At 56.3% G+C, this 20,380-nt stretch overlaps 7 protein-coding genes across 7 annotated transcripts; 4 read left to right on the top strand and 3 right to left on the bottom strand.

Annotated features, from left to right (window-relative positions):
- Positions 1-122: 122 nt before the first annotated feature.
- Positions 123-1,197, bottom strand: skpA (SCF ubiquitin ligase subunit skpA). Its single transcript, XM_073690694.1, has 5 exons — positions 1,081-1,197; positions 825-925; positions 673-758; positions 433-600; positions 123-372 (listed from the first exon to the last, which is right to left on the bottom strand). The coding sequence occupies exons 2-5, from the start codon at positions 880-882 to the stop codon at positions 199-201; spliced, it is 486 nt and encodes a 161-aa protein (XP_073545206.1). The 5' UTR covers positions 883-925; positions 1,081-1,197; the 3' UTR covers positions 123-198.
- A 74-nt stretch (positions 1,198-1,271) lies between these two features.
- smp3 (glycosylphosphatidylinositol-alpha 1,2 mannosyltransferase smp3) lies at positions 1,272-4,265 on the top strand. The gene is made up of 4 exons (XM_073690693.1): positions 1,272-2,019; positions 2,166-2,548; positions 2,625-2,752; positions 2,831-4,265. Exons 1-4 carry the CDS (start codon positions 1,911-1,913, stop codon positions 3,852-3,854), a joined length of 1,644 nt encoding a protein of 547 aa, XP_073545205.1. The 5' UTR covers positions 1,272-1,910; the 3' UTR covers positions 3,855-4,265.
- A 110-nt stretch (positions 4,266-4,375) lies between these two features.
- Positions 4,376-6,541, bottom strand: BDV59DRAFT_184523 (putative UV excision repair protein (RadW)). The gene is made up of 7 exons (XM_073690692.1): positions 6,319-6,541; positions 6,185-6,232; positions 6,056-6,128; positions 5,908-5,987; positions 5,497-5,826; positions 4,967-5,443; positions 4,376-4,895 (listed from the first exon to the last, which is right to left on the bottom strand). The coding sequence occupies exons 1-7, from the start codon at positions 6,334-6,336 to the stop codon at positions 4,776-4,778; spliced, it is 1,146 nt and encodes a 381-aa protein (XP_073545204.1). The 5' UTR covers positions 6,337-6,541; the 3' UTR covers positions 4,376-4,775.
- A 1,708-nt stretch (positions 6,542-8,249) lies between these two features.
- BDV59DRAFT_204399 (uncharacterized protein) lies at positions 8,250-9,497 on the top strand (the record flags this gene model as incomplete). The annotated part of the gene is made up of 1 exon (XM_073694458.1): positions 8,250-9,497. The coding sequence occupies one exon, from the start codon at positions 8,250-8,252 to the stop codon at positions 9,495-9,497; it is 1,248 nt and encodes a 415-aa protein (XP_073545203.1).
- Positions 9,498-10,737: 1,240 nt separating this feature from the next.
- Positions 10,738-13,269, top strand: BDV59DRAFT_194989 (uncharacterized protein; the record flags this gene model as incomplete). Its single annotated transcript, XM_073692481.1, has 4 exons — positions 10,738-10,816; positions 10,864-12,362; positions 12,419-12,523; positions 12,574-13,269. The coding sequence occupies 4 exons, from the start codon at positions 10,738-10,740 to the stop codon at positions 13,267-13,269; spliced, it is 2,379 nt and encodes a 792-aa protein (XP_073545202.1).
- A 337-nt stretch (positions 13,270-13,606) lies between these two features.
- Positions 13,607-15,153, top strand: BDV59DRAFT_184518 (translation initiation factor 6). The gene is made up of 5 exons (XM_073690691.1): positions 13,607-13,945; positions 14,025-14,096; positions 14,189-14,275; positions 14,342-14,530; positions 14,624-15,153. Exons 1-5 carry the CDS (start codon positions 13,911-13,913, stop codon positions 14,979-14,981), a joined length of 741 nt encoding a protein of 246 aa, XP_073545201.1. The 5' UTR covers positions 13,607-13,910; the 3' UTR covers positions 14,982-15,153.
- Positions 15,154-15,268: 115 nt separating this feature from the next.
- Positions 15,269-18,966, bottom strand: set2 (SET and WW domain protein). The gene is made up of 4 exons (XM_073697375.1): positions 18,091-18,966; positions 16,301-17,964; positions 16,161-16,241; positions 15,269-16,104 (listed from the first exon to the last, which is right to left on the bottom strand). Exons 1-4 carry the CDS (start codon positions 18,656-18,658, stop codon positions 15,496-15,498), a joined length of 2,922 nt encoding a protein of 973 aa, XP_073545200.1. The 5' UTR covers positions 18,659-18,966; the 3' UTR covers positions 15,269-15,495.
- Positions 18,967-20,380: the final 1,414 nt, after the last annotated feature.

Raw genomic sequence — 20,380 nt, 5'->3', positions numbered from 1 at the left:
AACGAGAAGAACACTAAGACCAGCAACAAACAAGTCGAAACATCGTGGACGACGCCTATCTTGAAGTAGTCTTTGCCTTTTAAAGCGAACCGACCCAAAGAGACGAAACAAAGCAGACGGAAGGGAGAGACGGAACGTTTAGCGACTACATTGGGACAGCCGTCAGTCCTGGAGAAAGAAAACGGCAGGATGGGTGACTTACTCCTCGGCCCACTCGTTTTCACGGCGAATCTGGTCCTCCTCCTCGGGGGTGAAATCGTTCTGGATGTTGAAGGTCTTGCGGATTTCCTCGGGGGACTTGCCCTTGATCATGTTCGCGACGGTCTTGCAGCCGACGTCCAAAAGACCCTTGATATCGAGATAGTTGGCGGCCTGGGGGAACGCAGTGAGTTAGTCTGATCAAGGGGATTAGGAGCTGGGATCTTCGCATACGAGAATGATTTCAAAGAGCATCTCCTGGTCGACCTGCATGAACTTCTGGTCCCACTCATCGATATCGGTCGTCTTGCGACGGGAATCATCGTCGTCACCGGTGCTGGGAGGGTCGTTCTTGTGATGTCTGCACCACTCGATCACCTTGTTCAGGACGGCTTCGTTGACCTAGGCGGCGGGAGCTGTCAGGCACGGTTTCGGGAGGTGGGCGGGTGCCGGTTGGTTGGATGGCAAACTTACGTTGGGGATGGGGATGGCTTCGCCGGTTTCACCCAGGTCCTCCAACATGTTCTTGATGAGAAGGGAGCGCTCGGCAACATCACGTTCTAGGAGAGGTCAGTTGGTCGAGTCGGGATTGTGGGAGAGGGTCACGATGGACAGGCGGGACGTACCAACGGTGATGTCGACGCCGTCAGAGCTGGTGAAGACCAGAGTAGGAGCGGCGGACATGTTGAGAAGGTGTGGAATGAACTGGATTTGAGAGAAGTACTGACTGGAGAAGGAGACGTTAGTTTGGTTCGCGGTGCAAGACGGGATGTCATGAGGGGTACGTAGGCGGGGAGACAAAAGGGCTTACCGATGACGGTAGCGGAACGATGAATGCAGAGGGGAGGGGAAGGGTAGGGGAAGGGGAGAATAGGGAGGTACCTTTTATAGAACTGAAGAACTGAAAGAGTCGATCAGGTTGGGTGAATTGGTGAAAGACGGGGGAAATACGGGGTAGAGCGAGGTTGGAGTGGGAGGAAAAGACAGAGAGCGAACCCGAGCGCCGGCGCTGAGGCTGAGGCTGAGGCGAGTGATGGAGGAATACGGTAATCTTACATCACCATACCGTCGAACTCCCCGACCACCACGCTGGGCTGTACTTGCAGTGGTATGGGCATGTATGGTCCACGCTGCCTATTCTACCTTACCTAGGTACTAGGTAGGTACTCTCACGACCACTAGGCATCGACCACTGTCAGAGGTACCTATGAGGTACCTCCCTCTATTTACAGATATCCAAGTTTCATCCATTCGCATGACAAAGATTCTTTCACTTCTCAGACCCTAGAAGAGAAGCGAACGTCTTCATCCAGTCCCTAGCTCGATTCTTTCTCGAGACCTGGACGATCACCATCAATCATGCATAAGCGAAAGAAGTCATTCTCCCATCCATCATCCTGGCCTGGTCAATCCCGACCCACCAGGAGTCGATTCATCGCCGGGTAATCAAACTGATATCACCCCTCCACGACGCGTAGCTGGGATTCCAACCCATCTTCCTTCTTCCTTTCTTCTCTATCCTGTCCGACCTCCATGTTCACCCTCGTCCAACTTCCCCCTGGATTCCCATTGAGTCAACCTTTCTCGGAGACGTCGCAAGGACAGCATGTCCCGTGTATCTAGTCTCTCTCGCCCATCGTGCTCGCCTTGATTCCCCTGTTCCGCTGTGTTTGCGATTTCCCGTCACATACACAGGTTCGATCTTCCCAGTCATGTGGAGGCGAACGTACCTGGTACTCCTCGCCCTCCGTGTTTACTTTGCCCTCTCCCCCAGTTATCTCCATCCCGACGAGAACTTCCAGGGTCCGGAGGTTTTCGCAGGTGTGTATCTCCCCTGTCTGTCTGTCTGCCTTCCGATGGGCCGGCGACGCGACCGCGATCCTCCCGCTCTCCGGCTTGCTTGCTACATGGCCGACTGCGCCGTCAACAACAAAAACACTGACCCTCCCTCTCCCCATCCTGCCCAGGCCACATTCTTTCCTATCCGTCCGATCTCCCGTGGGAATTCACCGCCCAGAACCCCATCCGCAGTGTTTTCCCGCTCTGGCCCGTGTACGAGTTGCCGATACGATTCCTGAAATGGTTCTATACCGAGACCGGGACCCCCAACCCGCCCCCACAGCTGGTCTACCATGTCCTGCGAGGTGTCATGTTCCTCCTGAGCTTCGTGCTCGAGGACTGGGTCATCTATGAGCTGGTTCCAGTGCCCCGTCATCGTCGCGCGACCGTCGTCTTGGTGGCCTCCTCCTATGTCACCTGGACGTATCAGACGCACACTTTCTCCAACTCCCTGGAGACGCTGCTGGTAGCCTGGGGTCTGGTTTTGATTCGTCGCATTGTTGAGAACAAGGTTCGTTCCACTGGTGTGTGTGTGTGTGTGTGTGCCGTCAGATCGTGCTCTAATCCCCGTCGCGGTTTGTTTACAGCAACGCTCCTCCGTGTTCTCCTGCGCTGTCCTGTCCTTTATCGCCGTCGCCGGCGTCTTCAATCGAATCACCTTTCCTGCCTTCCTCGCCATCCCAGGCCTCCAATTACTCCCTCACTTTTGGCGCAAGTCAGTGTTTGCTCCCGGGTTCACCGACCCTCCCACGTCCGTCTCGCCAGGCTGACCTCCCGTCCTCCCGCATCGCAGACCCCTCTCAATCCTCTCCTTCGTCGGCTTCGGCCTCTGCTTCTTCAGCGTCGCCGTCCTCGTCGATACTGCCTTCTACCGTCCATCCGCCTCCTTCAGCGATGTCCTCCGTGCGCCGATAATCACCCCAATCAACAACCTCCTGTACAACTCCGACAGTGCCAACCTGGCCCTCCATGGACTGCACCCCCGTTACCAGCACTTCCTAGTCAACCTGCCGCAGCTCCTTGGTCCCGCCGTGATCCTGATGGTCCTGTCCCTGCGTCGGCTGCCGACCGTCCCATCGTGGTTGAAGAACGCCCGCGCCGTTTCCGCCATCTCCGCTACCGCCATGCTCTCCCTCTTCCCTCACCAGGAGCCGCGCTTCCTGATCCCCTGCGTGCCGCTGCTTCTGAGCTGCTTCCGCATGCGCAAGTCCCGCCTGTTCCTGCTGACCTGGGTGGCGTTCAACGCCATCATGGGCTTCCTGATGGGCGTCTATCACCAGGGCGGCGTCATCCCCGCCCAGATCGCCATGCCCGCCATCATCTCCACCCACACCCTGGCCGCCGTCGACGTCCCCGCGGGCCACCCACCCCCGGCCGTCTCGGCCACCGTCCTCTGGTGGAAGACATACTCCCCGCCGCGGTGGCTCCTGGGCGACAACACCAGCCTGCCCCTGGAGATTGAGACCCGGGACCTGATGGGCGTCCCCGGCCCAGATCTGGCCGCGGAACTGGACCGCCTCGTGCCCTCCTGCGACTCCAAGAAACGGAGCCTGGAGGCCGGCGATGACAGCGACGACCACCCCCTGCACCAGGTCTACGTCGTCGCGCCCAAGTCCGCCACCTTCCTGGACCAGTACACCGCGTCGTCGGGCTCCGCCGCGCCGGACCTCCAGCTCCACGAGCTGTGGTCCTACCGCAAGCATCTCAACCTGGATGACCTGGACTTCGGGTCCGACGGTGTCGTCGCGACTGTGAGGCGCGTGATTGGCCGGCGCGGCATCGCCGTTTGGGAAGCGCGACGAGCCGGGTGTCCGTAGTGGACGCGCTGGGCGGGTAGACTGCATAGACGGCTTTTTTTTTAAAAAAAAATTTCCTACATCTGGGAGTCGTTCATGTCTCACTTGATATCTGCGTTGCGTTTTGGTTACTTGATCTCGGTCACCTGCCTTCTCCCACCTCTCTGAATACCCTCTGTCTCCCTCCGTCCTCTCGATATCGTCTCTTCTCTCCCCTTGGTCCCTATCTATGCAGGCCGTTATACCCCATGGACTCGTCGATCCTCCATGACCCAAATCAACTTATACCCCACTAGCGAATCAATGACATCCGTTTGAAACACACTAGCGTATTCCGTTGTTTGGGGAAATCTCGAAGGATGCATCTAATAGCGTAGGCTCCTAGATAGATGTAGGCCCATGAAATCGGGAGAACCGGACGGTCACGCTGAGTATTCCCCCGAGTCAGCCGACCACCTACTTGTCGGCATTTGGGGACGCGCCTGACCGTCCGCACGAGGTGTCCGCCAGAGGCAGGTTTATTCATGGATGTTGCTTGCGCCACTCCATCGACGGAATACAGGTGGGTAAAGGGAATATATCCTCTCTCTCCCACGAAGCGGACGGACAATCAGACCAACAGAGGAATGTTTTGGGCTCAATTAACTACGTACAAAACCAGAGGCTATCTGCAGACGCAAAGGGAAAAAGGAAATTCGATTACCATACGTTCAGAAACGCCCCGCCACGAGTCATCAATCTATCCTCGACAGCAGCAACCCCGACAACCGTGACCGTGGTCATCGGGTTGGTGATGTTTGTTCGGTGGAAGGACCCGGGCTGGAGTAAGATCCAATCAAAGGATATGTATTGCAATATCGTTAAGAGGGGAATAGGAACATGACACCAGATTGCAGAAATCACCATGGGGCAGTCTGTCCCACCAGGACGCGAGGTGCGAGGCTACATGTCCTCCGGATCATCGGGGTTCTCAAACAGGTAGTTGGCGGCCAGTTCCTCGTTCTTGTCGCAGGCGAAATAGGCCTGGATGACGGAGTCCCGAGAGAATCCAAGGCGGCAGAGCTAGCAGGAACCTGCGTTAGTTCGGAGTGTCCCATGGAAGGAAATCAAATCATTGATAGAGGATGTCTCACCCGTTCGATAGCGTCTCTCTCTTCTTCCGTCACGTGGATCTGATGCGTGCCGGGAGGAAGCTCGGAGTCGTCCTCCTCGCTCAGAAGCTGGAGGAACTGCTCCTCATTCTGTCCAATGAGTTGTGCGATGGCAGGGTTCCCTGCGGCGACTTGCTGGAGGATTGGCTCGAGCATCGAAGGGTTCTGCTGAACAAGCTGGCGGAGTTGTTGGAAATGCGGGTTGTTTCGCAGGAAGTCAAGGCTAGTGGATTGGTCACCCCCGGCAGCGGCAGCGGCAGCTCCAGAACGACCCCCGCGGCCACCTTCCGTACCAGCCTGGGCAGCAGCTTCGAACAAATTGACGGGCTCATCCCCTCCGGACGTGGCGGTGTCACCAGAAGGTGCCTGGGCGGCTGGCACAGCGGCGGCACCAGCGGCGGCCTCTTGTTGCTGCTGCTGCTGGCGCTGTTGCTCCTGCTGAATCTCCGGCGGAATCCCCTATTGGTTGTATTAGTCGTGTGGGGTCATGATTAGCTCCGGATCGCACATACATTCAACAAGTATTCGATGGCACGATCGGGGTTGTAGTAAGCCGCCCGCATCGCACGGTTGATGTCGCTTCGGTCGAAGCCCATGCTCTCCATCTGAGCAACAACTGGCTCGCTTTGGGAGCCAGCCATCAAGGCAGAGGGGTCATTGAAGGCGGGACCAGACTGGGAGGCACCAGAAGCAGCGGGAGACGGAGTTGCGGGGGGGGCTGCCTGGGCGAGAGTGCTGGTAGCGGGAGCTGGGGCCGGAGGAGCGGCGGGTGTAGAAGTAGCAGCCCTCGAAGGCGTGGAAGGACCTTGGGAGGCAGCGGCAGAGGATGACGAGGTCTTGGGCTATATGAGGAGGGAGATGTCAGTGGCACCGTTAGAGGGATTTTGGGAGTTTCAAAACCAAAGCCACAGGCAGAGCCTTACCTTGGACACCATGTATACTATGAAGCCCTTTTCCTCCACCTTGTAGGACTCAATCGTGTTCTCATCTTTCAGAATTTTTCCTAGGACGGTGTCAGCTGCGGTCCAGCAAGGCCGCCGATTGTATCAGTGGAAAGGCGGGACCGCTCACCGGAATAGATCAACTTCAGTTGAGGAACCTCCCAACCCTTGAGCTGGCAAATTCTTTCCTTTACTTGGCCAACCTAACGAAGATTTTCATTAGCCCCGCACTGACACAGGCAGCATCCGGATAACCTACTGTCTCTGAGGGCTCCGCATCAATCTCGAACTTCTCCTGTTTCAAATCCTGTGAAAAAGGGAGAAGAGATCAGCATCAGAATTGTATCACATTGAGATCTGGAGAGCCGGGGGGGTGACAGGGGGAGAAGGTACTTTGAAAGTGAGCTTCATCTTGCGCCACCCACGGACCAACGACGATGGCTACAAAAAAAGGTGGGGGTTTGACGGGAAACTAGACGGAGGGGAGAGAAAGAATGAGGGGGGTAGTCTGTAAGACAGTAGACTATGGAGAATGCTGGTGATGGTGGGGGTAGAGGAGGATGGGGAGTAGACGAGGAGGAGAGAACTGGGAAGAGAAGAGGTTGGAAGAAGGAGAAAGACAACGAATGATGATGACAATCCATGACGCCTGAGGAGGAGAAGCTGCGAACCTGAAGGCGGTGAGTCCGGCGTGCGCCACGGGGCCTTCGCCATGTTGCGCCACAGCTGGTATCTACGGAGTACAGGAGTGCATAACATCTCCTTCTACTAAGCACCAGTGCTATAGACCAGGGAGCATATGATTGTCATTCTCAATGGTCACAAATTGTTCCTTTTCTCTAACGGTGGTTGGATATGAAGACCCCATCCCACCCCAATCCCTCATTAATCGCCCGCACTCCACAGGATATATAATGGATCGTAGTGAAACACTTCTCACAGCCGCCGTCGGCCAAGCTTCCATGTCCCTTCATTCTTCGAAAACATCTCCCGTAGAATCCTGAGACAGCCGTTGTTACTTCTTATCTTTCCCATAATAAACCAACAATGCTCTTGGTATAATCCACGCACCATGAAAATACACAGTACACAAGAGCATCTTGGTTCTGTTGCATGGACCTATCGTATTGATCTATCACAACCGGATAATGCGGTGGAGAGACGCCAACATGAGTCGCTTCAAGAATCTCCCGCTGGACACTAACCACATACTATTGTTTTCCCGAGTCTATTGACCGGGTTTAGTTTCTTCTCAATCTATCTGGGGCCAATCAGTCTATCTCCTCCACAACTATGCCCATCCCTCGGGTTTCTTCACCGTGACTCTCGCATGGACGTTCTCGAGGAACGCCATGATGGATCACATCGCTCAGCCGACTCTTCCTCCACAAGGCCCGTATCCGCCCTGGGTCGATTATTCAATTAAGGCCGTCCCGGGATCCTGGAGATCGTCCCGGCCGCTTTCATACAGAAGCCCCGAGGTTTGACAAATAGATTTCTGGACGTATCCCATAAACAGTAATTCTTTGCCATCTGGACTATCATATTTCCATGCACACACATGTTCCGGAGATCTCCCAGAGTTCCGCACTCCTTGTCAGGATATCCACGATCGACTTGCAGATGGCCATGCCAGGTACGCCGTCGGTATGAACCATGTGGAGAGATCATCTCCGGAGGACCAGGCGACCCCTGTCATCTCTTAGCGAAATTCAAGGACAAATCATCAATATTTTCAGGGATATTACAGTTGTCGAGTGCAAATCCCCTCACCGCGGGATCCAAAAGTACCCCCAAGCAGCCTTCGTCCGGAGCTAGCGTCGTAGAAAAGATTCGATAATTCTTCTAGTTCAAATTCTCCTGGGGACTCTACACTTGACTCGTTCAAAGGCTATCGTCTGCGATCTGACAGCGGGCCCGGTCCGTCGGTCCCATCGGTGGGCTTGATTCGAACAATTCCTTGCGTCTGATGCCAAATCAGTCCCTTCGGGAGATTGTTCCTTTTGCCTAGTCTGACAGATAGACTCGAGTCCCACGCTGCTGGGTACGCTTCTGGTCGGATATTTACCCCAGACCCTCCTCTCGTTCCTGTCACTTTTTATCTATAACCTACTCATGATCTCGTACTGCCTGTCCCTTTCGTTTCCACCCAGTCCTCTATACCTTTATGTCCCTATACGATGTTATGAATCCCTCCCCTTAGCCCTCCCTCGTCTATCTATATATCATTGCTTGCTCTTGACGCTACCAATTGAACAGAAGAGTGGTGAACCAGGCGAGCTCGAATGACAGCCATCTTACCACGACCACTCTCGTTCGCCGTGATGCCCCGTATGCGTGGGCGCACGCATACCTCCGTCTATATACTAGGAGGCACGTCCCTCGTTCTCACCCTCATCGTCACGATTCTTCACGGATTATGTTACGCATCTTTCAGAACATTATCTTCCGGGGTTGGCCTGATCGAGGCGGCTGTTGTCGGCCTGAGCTCCGTCAGCTGCGTTACACTTCTCATCTTGATCCCACTGGGGACAAACGACATCAGAAAAGGCACCCTTGAGCGATGGCCGAGGCCGTGGAAGGTATACGGCTGCGGGTTTATTCTGGTCTATCTCTTGATAGTGACGGGCATCACGGCGGGAGGGATCGCCTGGAGCGCCTCCCAATTCATCGGACAGCCCCAAGCTACCCTGACCCCCACGAAGCGATCCCTCATGGTTGCTCGCTGCGTCGTCTGGGCCATATCGGTACTCAGCCAGGGCACACTGGGGGGCTACCTTCTCATCATGGTACGGAGGCGAGAACTCGGCCGAAAACGAGTGTCTCACGAGCTCGGTCATCTCTCCAACCCACCCAGCCTGGCGCACAAGGGAACCTCCGCGGAACCCTCGCTCCTGGACGAAGAGTCTCGACGAGCGTCCGTTGACGGCAAGCCGGGCAGCGACGCCTCGATACCGCGCCAGCCCGGCGCCGTCTCCCGCGCGCCATCGCGCATCTCGCATCGCTACTCCGGCCGCACCCTCTACCACCCCGACACGAAGCACCCCTCACTCGACTTGCCCCCCGCGGCGCTGACGTATCCCCTCCCGACAGGAGGTGACGACCGCAGCGACCTGCAGCGACTGTACCGGAGCAATTCCGAGCTCAAACGGTCGCTCGACAGCCTCGTCCTGCAGTCCTCGTCCAGTCAGTCGTCCCCGACAGGGTCGACATTCACCCTGCCGGCTCCTCCCCCGGCGCTGCAACTTCCCGACGAAAGCAACATTCACCCGTTGTTTCGCTCGGGCAGTCCCTCTCCGCCGCCGACGGCCACGCCGGGGAGTATCGTGGTGGCGTGTCCGGCGGCGGGACAGACCATCTCGACGAAGACGCTAGAGCGGGTGCGGTCGACGCATTCGTTACGGTCTCATACGCCGCGGAGCCGGTCACCTCTGGTGGAGAGTATGGATGTGGAGGAGGAGGAGGAGGGGGAGGGAGATCATTATACTAGTATGATGGCTGCGCAAGTGCGGAAGAGTATGGCGCAGTATGCGAAGAAGTATGACTTGAATGAATCGCCACATGAAAGTTAAGGATGGGATGGGCTTTCCCCCCTCTTTTTTTTTGGGACTGATTGTTTGAGATATCCTGGACGCGTGTCGTTTTGTTGCTGGCGTTTGTATGGAGTACTGCATATGGATAGATGAAATTGACTTTATGCTACGATATACGGAGAAGCGGTGAGCCCACAGTTACATGAGTAAGGTAGTAAAGTAGGATCGAGAATAGAGAATTCAGCCGACTGACTGAGAGTCAAGCGAGGAGAGTAGAGTGAGGGGAGTAGGTAAAGTCGAGTACTATGGAGAGTGATAGTTCTCCTGATTACGATAACTATGGCACTAGCTCGTCATAGGTAATCAAACCCTCCTTGCATCCAACGGGGATCCTCAGTCTGCACCGGAATTCCTCTTCTTCTTTTCCTTCTCTCTCTTCTCTTCTGATTCTTCTCTTTTTCTCACTTAATTAAATCCCCCCGTAAATTCCAATAAATCCAATAAATCTCTCCCGTGTTGTGTTGTCAGTGATACCGGCGCCACCGACCAACAATAAACCACCACTAAACTCTTCCGTCCCGTCAAAATCCTTTTTACTTCCTCCACCATCTCCCCGTCCACCGGCGATTCTGACATCGAACCACTCGATCCATGGCGATCAACACATCGTGACCTCCTTCTTCTTCCTGTCTCTTCCCTCTCTGTCTTCTCCCCGACCTCATCTTCCCTGGTCGCCCGTGGGCTTCCCTTGTTTGGTCGTTGTTTCTCCCTCGGTTTTCCTCCCTGTCGTCGCTCCTACTACTTCCGGCGACTCCCAACTACTGCTAGTCCAGACTAGTTCTTTCCTCTTCTACTTTCTTTTCACCTGATCCACGTTGCTTTTACTTCTTTACTTCTTTACTTCAACTTTAACTTCGTCCTCCTTTTCTACTTCCTCCATCGCCTCCCCGTAAGTCATCCTCTGCTCTCATCCTGCGTCTATCTATTCTTTTTCCTTTTTCCCCTTCTCCCTTTCTCTTCATTCTCTTCGTCTTCCTTCTTCGCTGTCTCCTTCTGTTCCTCACTTTCTACTCCCATCATCATCTATCCCCTCCTATGCTCCCATCCTTCTTTCGCTCTCTTCTCTCCTCTTCTTCCTTTCCTTTTTTTCTCTTTCTTCTTTCTTCCTGTTCTCGCTCCTCTTCTCCTTCTCCCGTCTGCTATTCCTTTTCAGCCCCGTTCCCAGCCAACATTCCCTTCCAATCCATAATCCATCACTAATCCTCTTCAGCCCGCAGCCATGGCTGGGGTCAAGCGGAAAATTGATTCGACCAAAGGGTCCTCTGCTCCCTCCGCTCCCCCTGCTCCTTCCACTCCCAGTAAGTCCTGTCCACTCCACTCCCTGAATCCTTCTCATCACCTCCAGATTCCCCTCCGGCCGACACTCACGTGCGTGTCACTCGGAGTCATCGCGCCAGCCAGGACGCGCGGGCCAATCCCATAGACACTAACAGAATCAATGCCACGCCAAGCAAGTCTGGCCCGCCGCGTCTGTCGCGTATCATCACGCTGAAGACCCGTCCTGGGAAGCCAGATCCTTCTCCAAAGAATGGCGTCAACAGTCCGGCCAATTCGGCTCGTGGGACTCGCGCCTCCCGTACGCGAGCCGCTGCCCCTGCTGGGCCTCCGATGCCAATTGTGCCGCCGCTGGATGGGGAGTCCCCGACTTCTCCAGAGACCCCCCGGCCAAAGCGGACGAAACGGGCCTCCATCGCGGAGGAGACTCCAAGGACCACTCGACAGTCGGCCCGACTACGCTCCCATGGCAGTCTGATCTCCAACGAAGATGCCCACTCTGAAGACGGGCCGTCTTCCAAAAAGCCCGAACCCAGTCCCTCTGTCGGCCTGGCTCCGGCCACCAGGACCCGAAATAGGAGCCGCCACGTCACCGACAGTATCGGGGACCCGACCAACGGCGACATCCTCGCTACCCCAACTCACCTGGCTAAATACCCGTCCCCGGAGGGAATTGCGCCGGAGACCGTTGTAGACAAGCCCCAGGGCACCGAAAGCTCCTTGGAACCGAATCCGGGTCCATCACAAACCGTGGAATATACCCACAAGGAAGGTAGCCCCCAAGAAAGCAAAACAGAGGTCAATGGACGAGCGAACGACGGATGGAAAGAGTCGTCCAAGAATGTCAAAACCCCCAGTCCGATCCTGTCTCGCAAACGTAGGGTGTCTGACCCCGCCCATGGTGAGACCAGCAGCGGTTCGGTCTCACCGACGAAGAAGCTGAAATTGGAAGAAGGCGAATTCGATCAGACGGTACAAAGCAATGGCAGGCCAGGATCCCCGTCGCCTGCGGAGGATTCCAAAGCGGGGGATGAATCTCGTCAGATCACTGAGGAAGTGGAGACGTCCACGCCGGAAACCGTCCCAGAACGGACGACGGGTAGACCGACCAGGGGTGGCCGTTACCGCGGCAGAGGCCGTGGTGGGCGAAGTCGAGCCGCCGCTCGCTTTGCTGGCGTCCGGCGTGGACGCGGTACCATGCGAGGGACACGAGGACGTTCGACTCGCCAGACCGATCGTTCGAGTGACGTCGAAGCTGAACGATCTCCCTCGCCCAGTGCAGCCACTCAGCGGCTCCGAGACCGACAGCGCGAGTTGGACAAAGCGTTCAAGAGGGTGGCCGCCGCACAGCGTCTCGCTTTGGCGGTTCTTGCTTCCCAGTCTCAGAAGAAGCTCGCCCGTGATAAGAATGCCCACAAAAGCGTGCCAGAGTGGGATGAAGTGAACTATCTCTTGAAGACAAGGCTGCAGGAGCGCCAGGACGTCTTCCGCCGTGAATACGAATATCGAGTTGCCCAGGAGAAGAAACTCTTTGAGGCCTATCAGGAGGTGATAGAGGAACGATTCAAGGTGAGTAGTTGCTTTCATCAGACTTTGAAACGCCCCCAGACTGATGGTCGATACAGGCATCTGCTCGGCATATCCAGGAGGAGCATCTACTGGCGAGCCAAGGTGACTACATGGCGTTTGTCGAGGGACGTCGGGCGGCGGAAGACGACGAACACACTGAGGTATGCCAATTTTCCTGACTGGCCAAAGCACAGACTAATGAGACCTCCAGACTGATGGTTCCGAGACCGAGGCTGAACGTGGCCCTGTCGCATTACCGGTTAAGCAATTTGTGAGAGGATGCAACTCGACCTACGTGCGCAATCCCGCTGGCGCTGCTGCATACGACCGGGGGAGATTTGGCTGGGAGGACTTTGTGCAGCGTGCCAAGCTGGGCGACGATATCGACCCCCAGATGAAGCAGATGAGGGAAGCTGGGCCCTTGGCTGGTCTCTCTGCCTCTGAAATCATCAATCTACTACTCGATGCCACCGGCGTGGTTGAATTGCGGCCAAATGGAGTGGATGGCACCTCCCCGGGTGCATTCCCTGATGTACGACCGACGGCATTGTCTGCGCTGGCTGACGCTGCAGCTGCTGAACTGCCCCGACCTTCTATCACCCAGTCCACTCCGCGACTCCTCAGTCATCGGACGTTACTTCCTCAGCCGTCAGAGCATCGTCCGTTCGTACTGCCGCCTCCCACCCCTCGACAACCGCCGCGTCGACTACTCCCAGCCGGGCAACAGATTCCCACCATTTCCGAACAGCTTGGGCTGCCTGACCCGTTTTCGCCTCTGGGAGGACCTCCGCAGCTTCCACCTCCCCCGGGGTCTAACTTCCAGCGTCCTCCACTGCCGGGATACCTGGCCGGTCCTCCTCCCCCGAGTCGATATTTCCCGCCGCCGCCGCCTCGGCCTCCGTATTAGGGATATGTTATGGTTGGTTTTTCATCTTTGATTTGGTGTAGTCTACAAATGCGGAGGCGCTTTCTCCTTTAAGGCGTTTTGTTTTTATTCTGGGTTGTTCTTGTGACTGGATCTACATGGTAATCGTCCTTCCTCGCATGGATTGCATGAATGTAATCTATCTTCTAAGTTGTTTTCTTATTTCGTAATTCACATTGTGTGGTTCTAAATATGATTCATCGGTGGCGATGAGCGATGATCGTGCTGGATGACTCTTGATGACTCTTTCGGGGACTCCGCCCCGATCGGGTCTAGTCGCAAACCGATTTTCTTCACGTCAACCTCCAACTTCTTCCACCGGCTTTTTAATCAACTGCATATCCCTCGCCAGGATCCTCTCAGCCCAGCTTCTCGCCAAGTACTTCACCCGGTTCTCTGCATCGCCTCAGTCGCAGCTGTCGAGTCTCCCCCTTTACGACAGGTTCTGCGTCCCCGTTACCCCACCTCGCAAATTATTCGTGCACGTCCCGGTTTTTTTCAGCGGCACCGAGTACGCCCATAGAGAACACTGCTTTCTCTCCTGGTGGCCTCTCCGAACCAGACCTTCTCCCTACACCTTCACAATTTCCCTTCCGCTACCTCGCGACTCCAATCCCGAGACCATGGCCGTCCGTGCTCAGTTTGAGAACTCCAACGAGTGAGTGTGACCCGCGGCCGGACTCCAGCAGGCAGCTGAACATGCGCTCACGCAAACTTTTTTTTTTCTACACTTGCAGAGTCGGCGTCTTCTCCCGTCTGACAAATTCGTACGCCATCGTCGCCATCGGCGCCTCCGAGAACTTCTACAGGTGTGTGCATTCCCTTCCCGCAGGATGCGCGGGAAACGTAAGTCCGGACGGGATTGGATTCGTTAACGGGGAATACTTTCTTCTACCGACAGTGTGTTCGAAGCCGAATTGCAAGATGTCATCCCCATCTGCCATGCTACGATCGCCGGGACCCGCATTGTCGGCCGTCTCACCGCGGGGTATGTGTAATATGCCCTCTCCCAGCGATTGCCCCTCGCTGACCCGGCCGCCCGCCGCGTCGACAGCAACCGGAAAGGCCTCCTCGTGCCCACCACCACGACAGACCAGGAACTGCAGCACCTCCGCAACACGCTACCGGACTCGGTCAAGATCCAACGGATAGAAGAACGGCTCTCGGCGCTGGGCAACGTCATCTGTTGTAACGATCACGTTGCCCTGATACACCCGGACCTGGAGCGCGAAACTGAGGAGATGTATGTCCTGTCTTCTTCTTCTTCTTCTTCTTATTTCCCCCACCCCCCGCCTGCCCATGGAGGAAGATAAGGCTAACGCCTGCTGGCCAATAGTATCGCCGACGTCCTCGGCGTCGAAGTCTTCCGGCAAACCATCGCCGACAACGTCCTCACCGGCTCGTACATGGCTCTCTCCAACCAGGGCGGCATCGTCCACCCCAAGACCTCCATCCGCGACCAGGACGAGCTCTCCTCCCTGCTCCAGGTGCCCCTCGTCGCTGGCAGCGTCAACCGCGGCAGCTCCGTCGTCGGCGCCGGCATGGTCGTCAACGACTGGCTCGCCGTCACGGGCCTCGATACCACCGCCACCGAGCTGAGCGTCATCGAGAGTGTCTTCCGTCTGGGTGAGATGGGGCCGCGCGGTATCGGCGGTGCTGCCAACAAGGAGAGTATCGTGGAGAGTTTCTACTGATTTCGGTCGCTGGGTTGGGTTTTCTTGTCCGGGGACTTCTTCAATGCAATGCATGCATGCATGATGGATGGTGTAATGGTGTAATGACCATGAAATAAATACTCAAAATTACGTACATTACCTAGGTATCTAGATGCTGAAGCCTACGCATGATCGCAACACTGTAGGTAGATTTGATATATCTCCATCTTGGGGGAGATCGGTGACGTAATTCTGACGTAATCTCGTGGTCCATACATGCCTCCTAGGTATCAAATCGTCTTGAGGCTGTGAATTGAGAGAAATGACATTGTATGCATCCATTCGGGTCTGTTGGTCTAATACATTGATGGAGAGAAATCACTAGCGCAACAATGGGGGTATTGGGTGATGAGAAAAAAACAAAGTCGACTGTCAAGATACAATACGGCACGCCGGTCCCATGCTGGCAACGAAACAAAACAAAACACAGCCCCCCAACCTTACCTACTCCGTATCTAGCCTAACCTACACAGGTAGGTAGATCAGGTAGGTGCTATACCTCCCCCTCGATGGCCAATCTCGGCAGCGGGCGGTTATCATTCTCGTTCTCATCCTCGCCCTCGCCCTCACCCTCGCTCGGCTGGGCCGACAATGGCGGCGGCGGGGGCGGCGGCGGGGTTTCCACCATTTGCTTGTCCGTCTCGGTCGGCGTGAAGTCATCGTCACCGCTCTTATCCAGATCCCCCGGGGTCATGGGTGGGGGCGGTGGTGGGGGCGGCGTCGTCGTACTTGTCGTCGACGAGGACCGCGGCCGCTTCGATGCTTGTTCATCTGCGTCTGCGTCTGTGTCTTCGGCCCGCTTACGTTTTGGCGCGCCCGGGTTCTCGCCGTCGTTGTCGCCGCCGCCATCCTCGTCGTCGTCCGACATCTGTACATCCGGCGTGTTTTCTTTGGGCGGGGGCTGCGGCTGCGGCTGCGACTGGTCAGCCGGTTTGGCATGGCGCTCGGCCTTTCGTTGCTCGTGGGCTCGGTGTTTCTGGACGGCCTTGTCGAAGAATTCCTTGCAGAACTTCTTCACTTTCTTCTGTTGCTTTTCGTCAATCTGGGTCGGGTCGTGCACGCGGTTGTTCTTGAAATCCGAGTTGACGAGTTTCTTCGCGACCTACCGGGCTGGTTAGCAATGCATGTTTATGTGCATAGGCACCCTTGTCGACTTACATCCTTCGCGTAGCGCTTCAGGTCCTCCTTTGGGAGCTTGTGTTTGAACTTGTCGACGACGTACTTCACGTGGGGGAATAACTGGATGGCGTTAGCGTTAGCATTGGCTTCGCGGCGGCGCCCCAGAGAAAGCAACGTACAGTGTTCTCGTAGAGCTTTTTCTGTTTCTCCTCGCTGTATTGCCTCCATTTTTCTGTTCCCCCGTCTTTTCGGTCGGGAGCCGACGCCCGTTGCACCACCCCTTGTGGTGTGCCCGGCGTTCCCCCTGTCTTCTCCCTCGGCGTGTCCTCCTTGGCGTTCATGATCCCGTCGATGATGTCCTGCAGCGCCTTATCCCGGGACTCCTTCGGCGGCGGCGGTGGCGGCTGCGGCGCCGGCTTCGTGGGCCGCGTCCAGGTGGTGTCTCCGCGCGCTGAGTAGTAGTAAGTCCGGCCGTTGGACTCCGCGGCAAACCATCCCGCTGGCAACGGCTTCCCCTGGCGCCGGAACGACCGCGGGCCGTGATGGTGATTCTTCCCCCAGCCGTGGTGGGCACGTCCTGACGGGCCACGAGGCGCCTCGTTCGACCGGGATGGAGATCGGGATCGCGAGCGCGACTGAGACCGTCGCCGTTGCTGCTGTTGTTGGCGCTCGTCACGCGTGCTCTCGCGGCGCTCGAATTGGTTGACAGCAGACGAAGCGGTGGCGTTGGGGTCGCGCTTCATGCGGGGGATGCGATAGCCCACTTCGAGAGTTGACCAGACCTGCAGCAGGGCGTCGGCGCGGCGGGCGACGCGGTCGTCATCGCAGGTGGTCAGCGGCTGGATGGTCGACTCGATCTTGGAATCAATGATCTTGTTCCGGGTCAGGCGCGGGAACCGGTCGAGAATGTCGAGGATCTGCAACACGACGTTGTGGTCGTCCTTCCACAGCGCAAGCTGCGAGTTGAGGATCTGGTAGCCGTGCATCTTCACGACGCGGTTGCGGACGCGCTCATCGTCGCAGCGCTGGATCCGCCCCAGGAGTTTCACGGCGATCCACTTCTCCTTGCACTGCATCAGCGCTGCCATGACCTTGGTGACACCGTTCTCGTCGAGCGACTTGGGCTGCACGCTGTCGACGTACTCCTCGTCAGCCTCGCCCGTCTTCTTCTTGCGCGGTGGGCGACGCGCCGCCACCGCCGTGTCCCAGCTGTCGGCATCGTCAATACCCAGCGCCTCAATTGTCGCGTTGGACAGCTTCGTGGCCCGCTCCGTCTGCGTGCGCCCGCCGATGAACCCGGTGCAGTTAGGCTCGCCGCAGTAGCACGGCTGCGGATCAGCACCGTAGCGATCGACGTTGTAGTTGAAGACGAGTTCCTCGCCCGGTTGGATGCGGCGTTCGGCGAAGATGCCCATGCGGAGCTTCTCACCAACCACCCACTTATCGACATAGCAATTGGGATTGCACGAGTGATTGCAGAACCGGCCGAGGTTTCCTTTCTTGGTGGCGTCGACGAACTCGCCCTTGCTCAGCGACATGAAGTAGAAGTGCTGGATTCCCTCATCGTCGTACTGCCGCATCCGCCGGCGAAACTGGCCCTCGTTGATGACTTCGCCTACGTACTCGAAGATGAACTGGTGCGGCCGTAGCTCGGCCTCGGCGCGTAGCCCGAACCCCTTCTTCTCCGTCTTGATGACCGCCACGGGCGCGTACTCCTTCCGTTGGAACCGCTGGTTCTGACAGTCCGGTCCGCAGCCGCAATCGCCCATGCATTCAATCTTGGTGGCCCGGTTGATGCAGTCCGAGTCTTCTCCGCAGGCAAGATTTTGGCTAGTCGAGGGTTCTGATCGAGTTAGAGAGTCCACCATCCTGAAGAAGCAAAGAAATGTCCATCGGCGAAGGGGGTAAGGACCGGGGGGTGTAAGGCTGTATACGCGTCCAAAGAAGAGTAGAAAAAATTATAGCTTACCCCATTCCTCAGCACAATCACATTCCATCGCATGTTCCGTATATCCCATGTATTTGTTGGCGTAGGTGCAGGTATCCATCAGCTCGAAGGTGGCCTCGGCCTCCTCGGTGCTATCCGGGAGGTGCGAGAACAATTGCGGCGGGCGCGCAACCACCTTCTGCGAGGAGGTGCGAGTCAACTTGGGCGGTTGTCCGGGCTCCAGTTTGACGGTGATATCGCCGCCGACCTTCTCCGCGTCTTCATCCGGATCCGGTTTGACGTCGATGTCCTTCTTATCATCATCGTCTTGGTCATCCGCTTCGCGCTTAACAGGGGAGTGGGAAGAGGCTCGCGACTTCTGCCCGGACCCGTTCTCCGGGAGCGGGGTGCTGGATGGCGCAGGCGACTGGGAGGCCCCCTTATTGGAGTCCGACTCCTTGACCACGGGTGCGCCAGGGAACGGGGCATCATTCTCATTGTTGGGGGTGTGGTCGTCGTCCGCGGCGGGTCGGTTGGGGTCCAGCTTCATGGCGGACACGGCACTGGCTACGGATTCTGACGGAGGGTCCGCGTAGTCATGAGTGGACATGACGACACGGACAGGACGCGCTATTCAGATCTTATCGGGCGCAGGAGGGGAGGGCGGGCGCGTGGCGGCGTGAGAGGATGGAGATGGGCGATGGTGAGATGGGTGCAAGACGGAGGGATTAGAGTGGGAGAGGAGATGGATGAGAAAGGAAAGGAAGGCAGTGTGGAGAAAGAAGAGGAAGAAAAGAAAGAGGTAGGGGAAGAGAGGAGAGAGAGAGTAGGAGAGAGAGAAGGGAAGAAGAAATGGAGCGGGAAGAGAGAGGGAGAGAGAGAGATAGAGAGAGAGAGAAAGGGTTGAGTGAGTCCATTCAAGCCCGGGCGACTTCCACGTTTTTTTCTCCCGCGGAACGCCAAGAAAATATCGCGAACTGAAGGAATTCGCTATTTCTGCGTTTCACCGTCCAGGAATGGATCTCGATGTATTGTTCATTCATTGAGTAGCGTATTCTCTGTCTATGGATTGTTCTTCTGCCTGGGATTTTCTAGGAATGTGCGTCGTCATCTTGGTCATGACCAGGCCGCAGTCTCCTTCCCACGGGGAACCTGCACCGGAGTGGGATAATGAACGGTGGGTAGCAGGTGTCATGGGACAGGGGACCGTGTTCTCGTGGGGAGATTATGTATTATATCCTTGAAAGGGGATATTGTAAATTGCATCAGTCAAGAGGCCGAGACTGGAGGTCGGTGTTAGTCCACCATGCCCTGCTGAGGAGGGGAAGACTCAATAGGATCCAGTCTGAGTCATGGAGAATTATCTGTTCTGGATCAACGAGAGGGCGATGTCCATCGGACGCGTTGTGTCGGAGAGACGATGGTCTTGGTGTTGCTGAACCAGTTGGGAGGTATGAGATGGGTAGAGAGGTCGAGGGAGAATGTCAGGTGAGAGGGAGCTGCTGATGTAATCGACGAGGAGCGAGAGTCCCTTCCGGTAATGGGGAGACGAGGGGGAAGTACCTAAAGGTACCTGTGCACCGGACGGCGTAGGTAAGGAGGTGTCCAGCGATGATGATGTACTCAAGTGGACGTTACAAGCGCGACGGGTACCTGAGACGGTGGGGCAGTCACGATGGCCCTCCGCCTGCCAAAAAAGTCCCCGAGACTTTGTCCACGGTACTGGTACTGGTACCAGAGGGGCGGATCTCGATATAGACATGGAGTGTTATTCTATCTCGCCGGGGGAAATTTGTATTATGAAATAGAGAAATATATTTCATTATGAACAATTATAATTAAGATATCAGAATATGACGTACAATAGTTATGAGGGAGACTGGTGTTACTCCTTTGTCAGCTCCATACGCCATGCAGTACCCAGGTACACACCTCTCAACCCTCCTCTTCTCAGCCCTTCTTCTTCTCAACTCTTCTCGCCTTTCTCTTTCCTCAACTTCTCTCTCCACTGACAAACGCAAATGATAGGACTCGACGACAAGTTCCCTCGGCACTATCCCACACTACCGTCGACGGTTGATTCATCTCGGCGGGGCCTCTCGTCTCCTGCATGCTGATGGTTCTCGTGCATGGACCACCAACGCTGCCTACTGGCGACTGTCGACCCGTCAAATGAAAATCAGCGGCTACGCCGACTAGCGTTCCCCTCCGTCCAATACCCGTCCGTACTAGTCGGTTCACAAGCGCGGTGGTGGCATTAGTCCGCCTTCCTGGTGGGTGAAGAATCCCCGTACATCTCACCCTCTCTCTCCACTTTCCTTGAAAGCCTGAT

Source organism: Aspergillus ambiguus (assembly GCF_047715705.1).
Source record: "Aspergillus ambiguus strain CBS 117.58 unplaced genomic scaffold BDV59scaffold_32, whole genome shotgun sequence".
In the NCBI taxonomy this organism is placed as follows: Eukaryota; Fungi; Ascomycota; class Eurotiomycetes; order Eurotiales; family Aspergillaceae; genus Aspergillus; species Aspergillus ambiguus.
The sequence above is the reverse complement of the archived record's forward strand: the minus strand, read 5'-3'. Positions and strand labels throughout refer to the sequence as shown.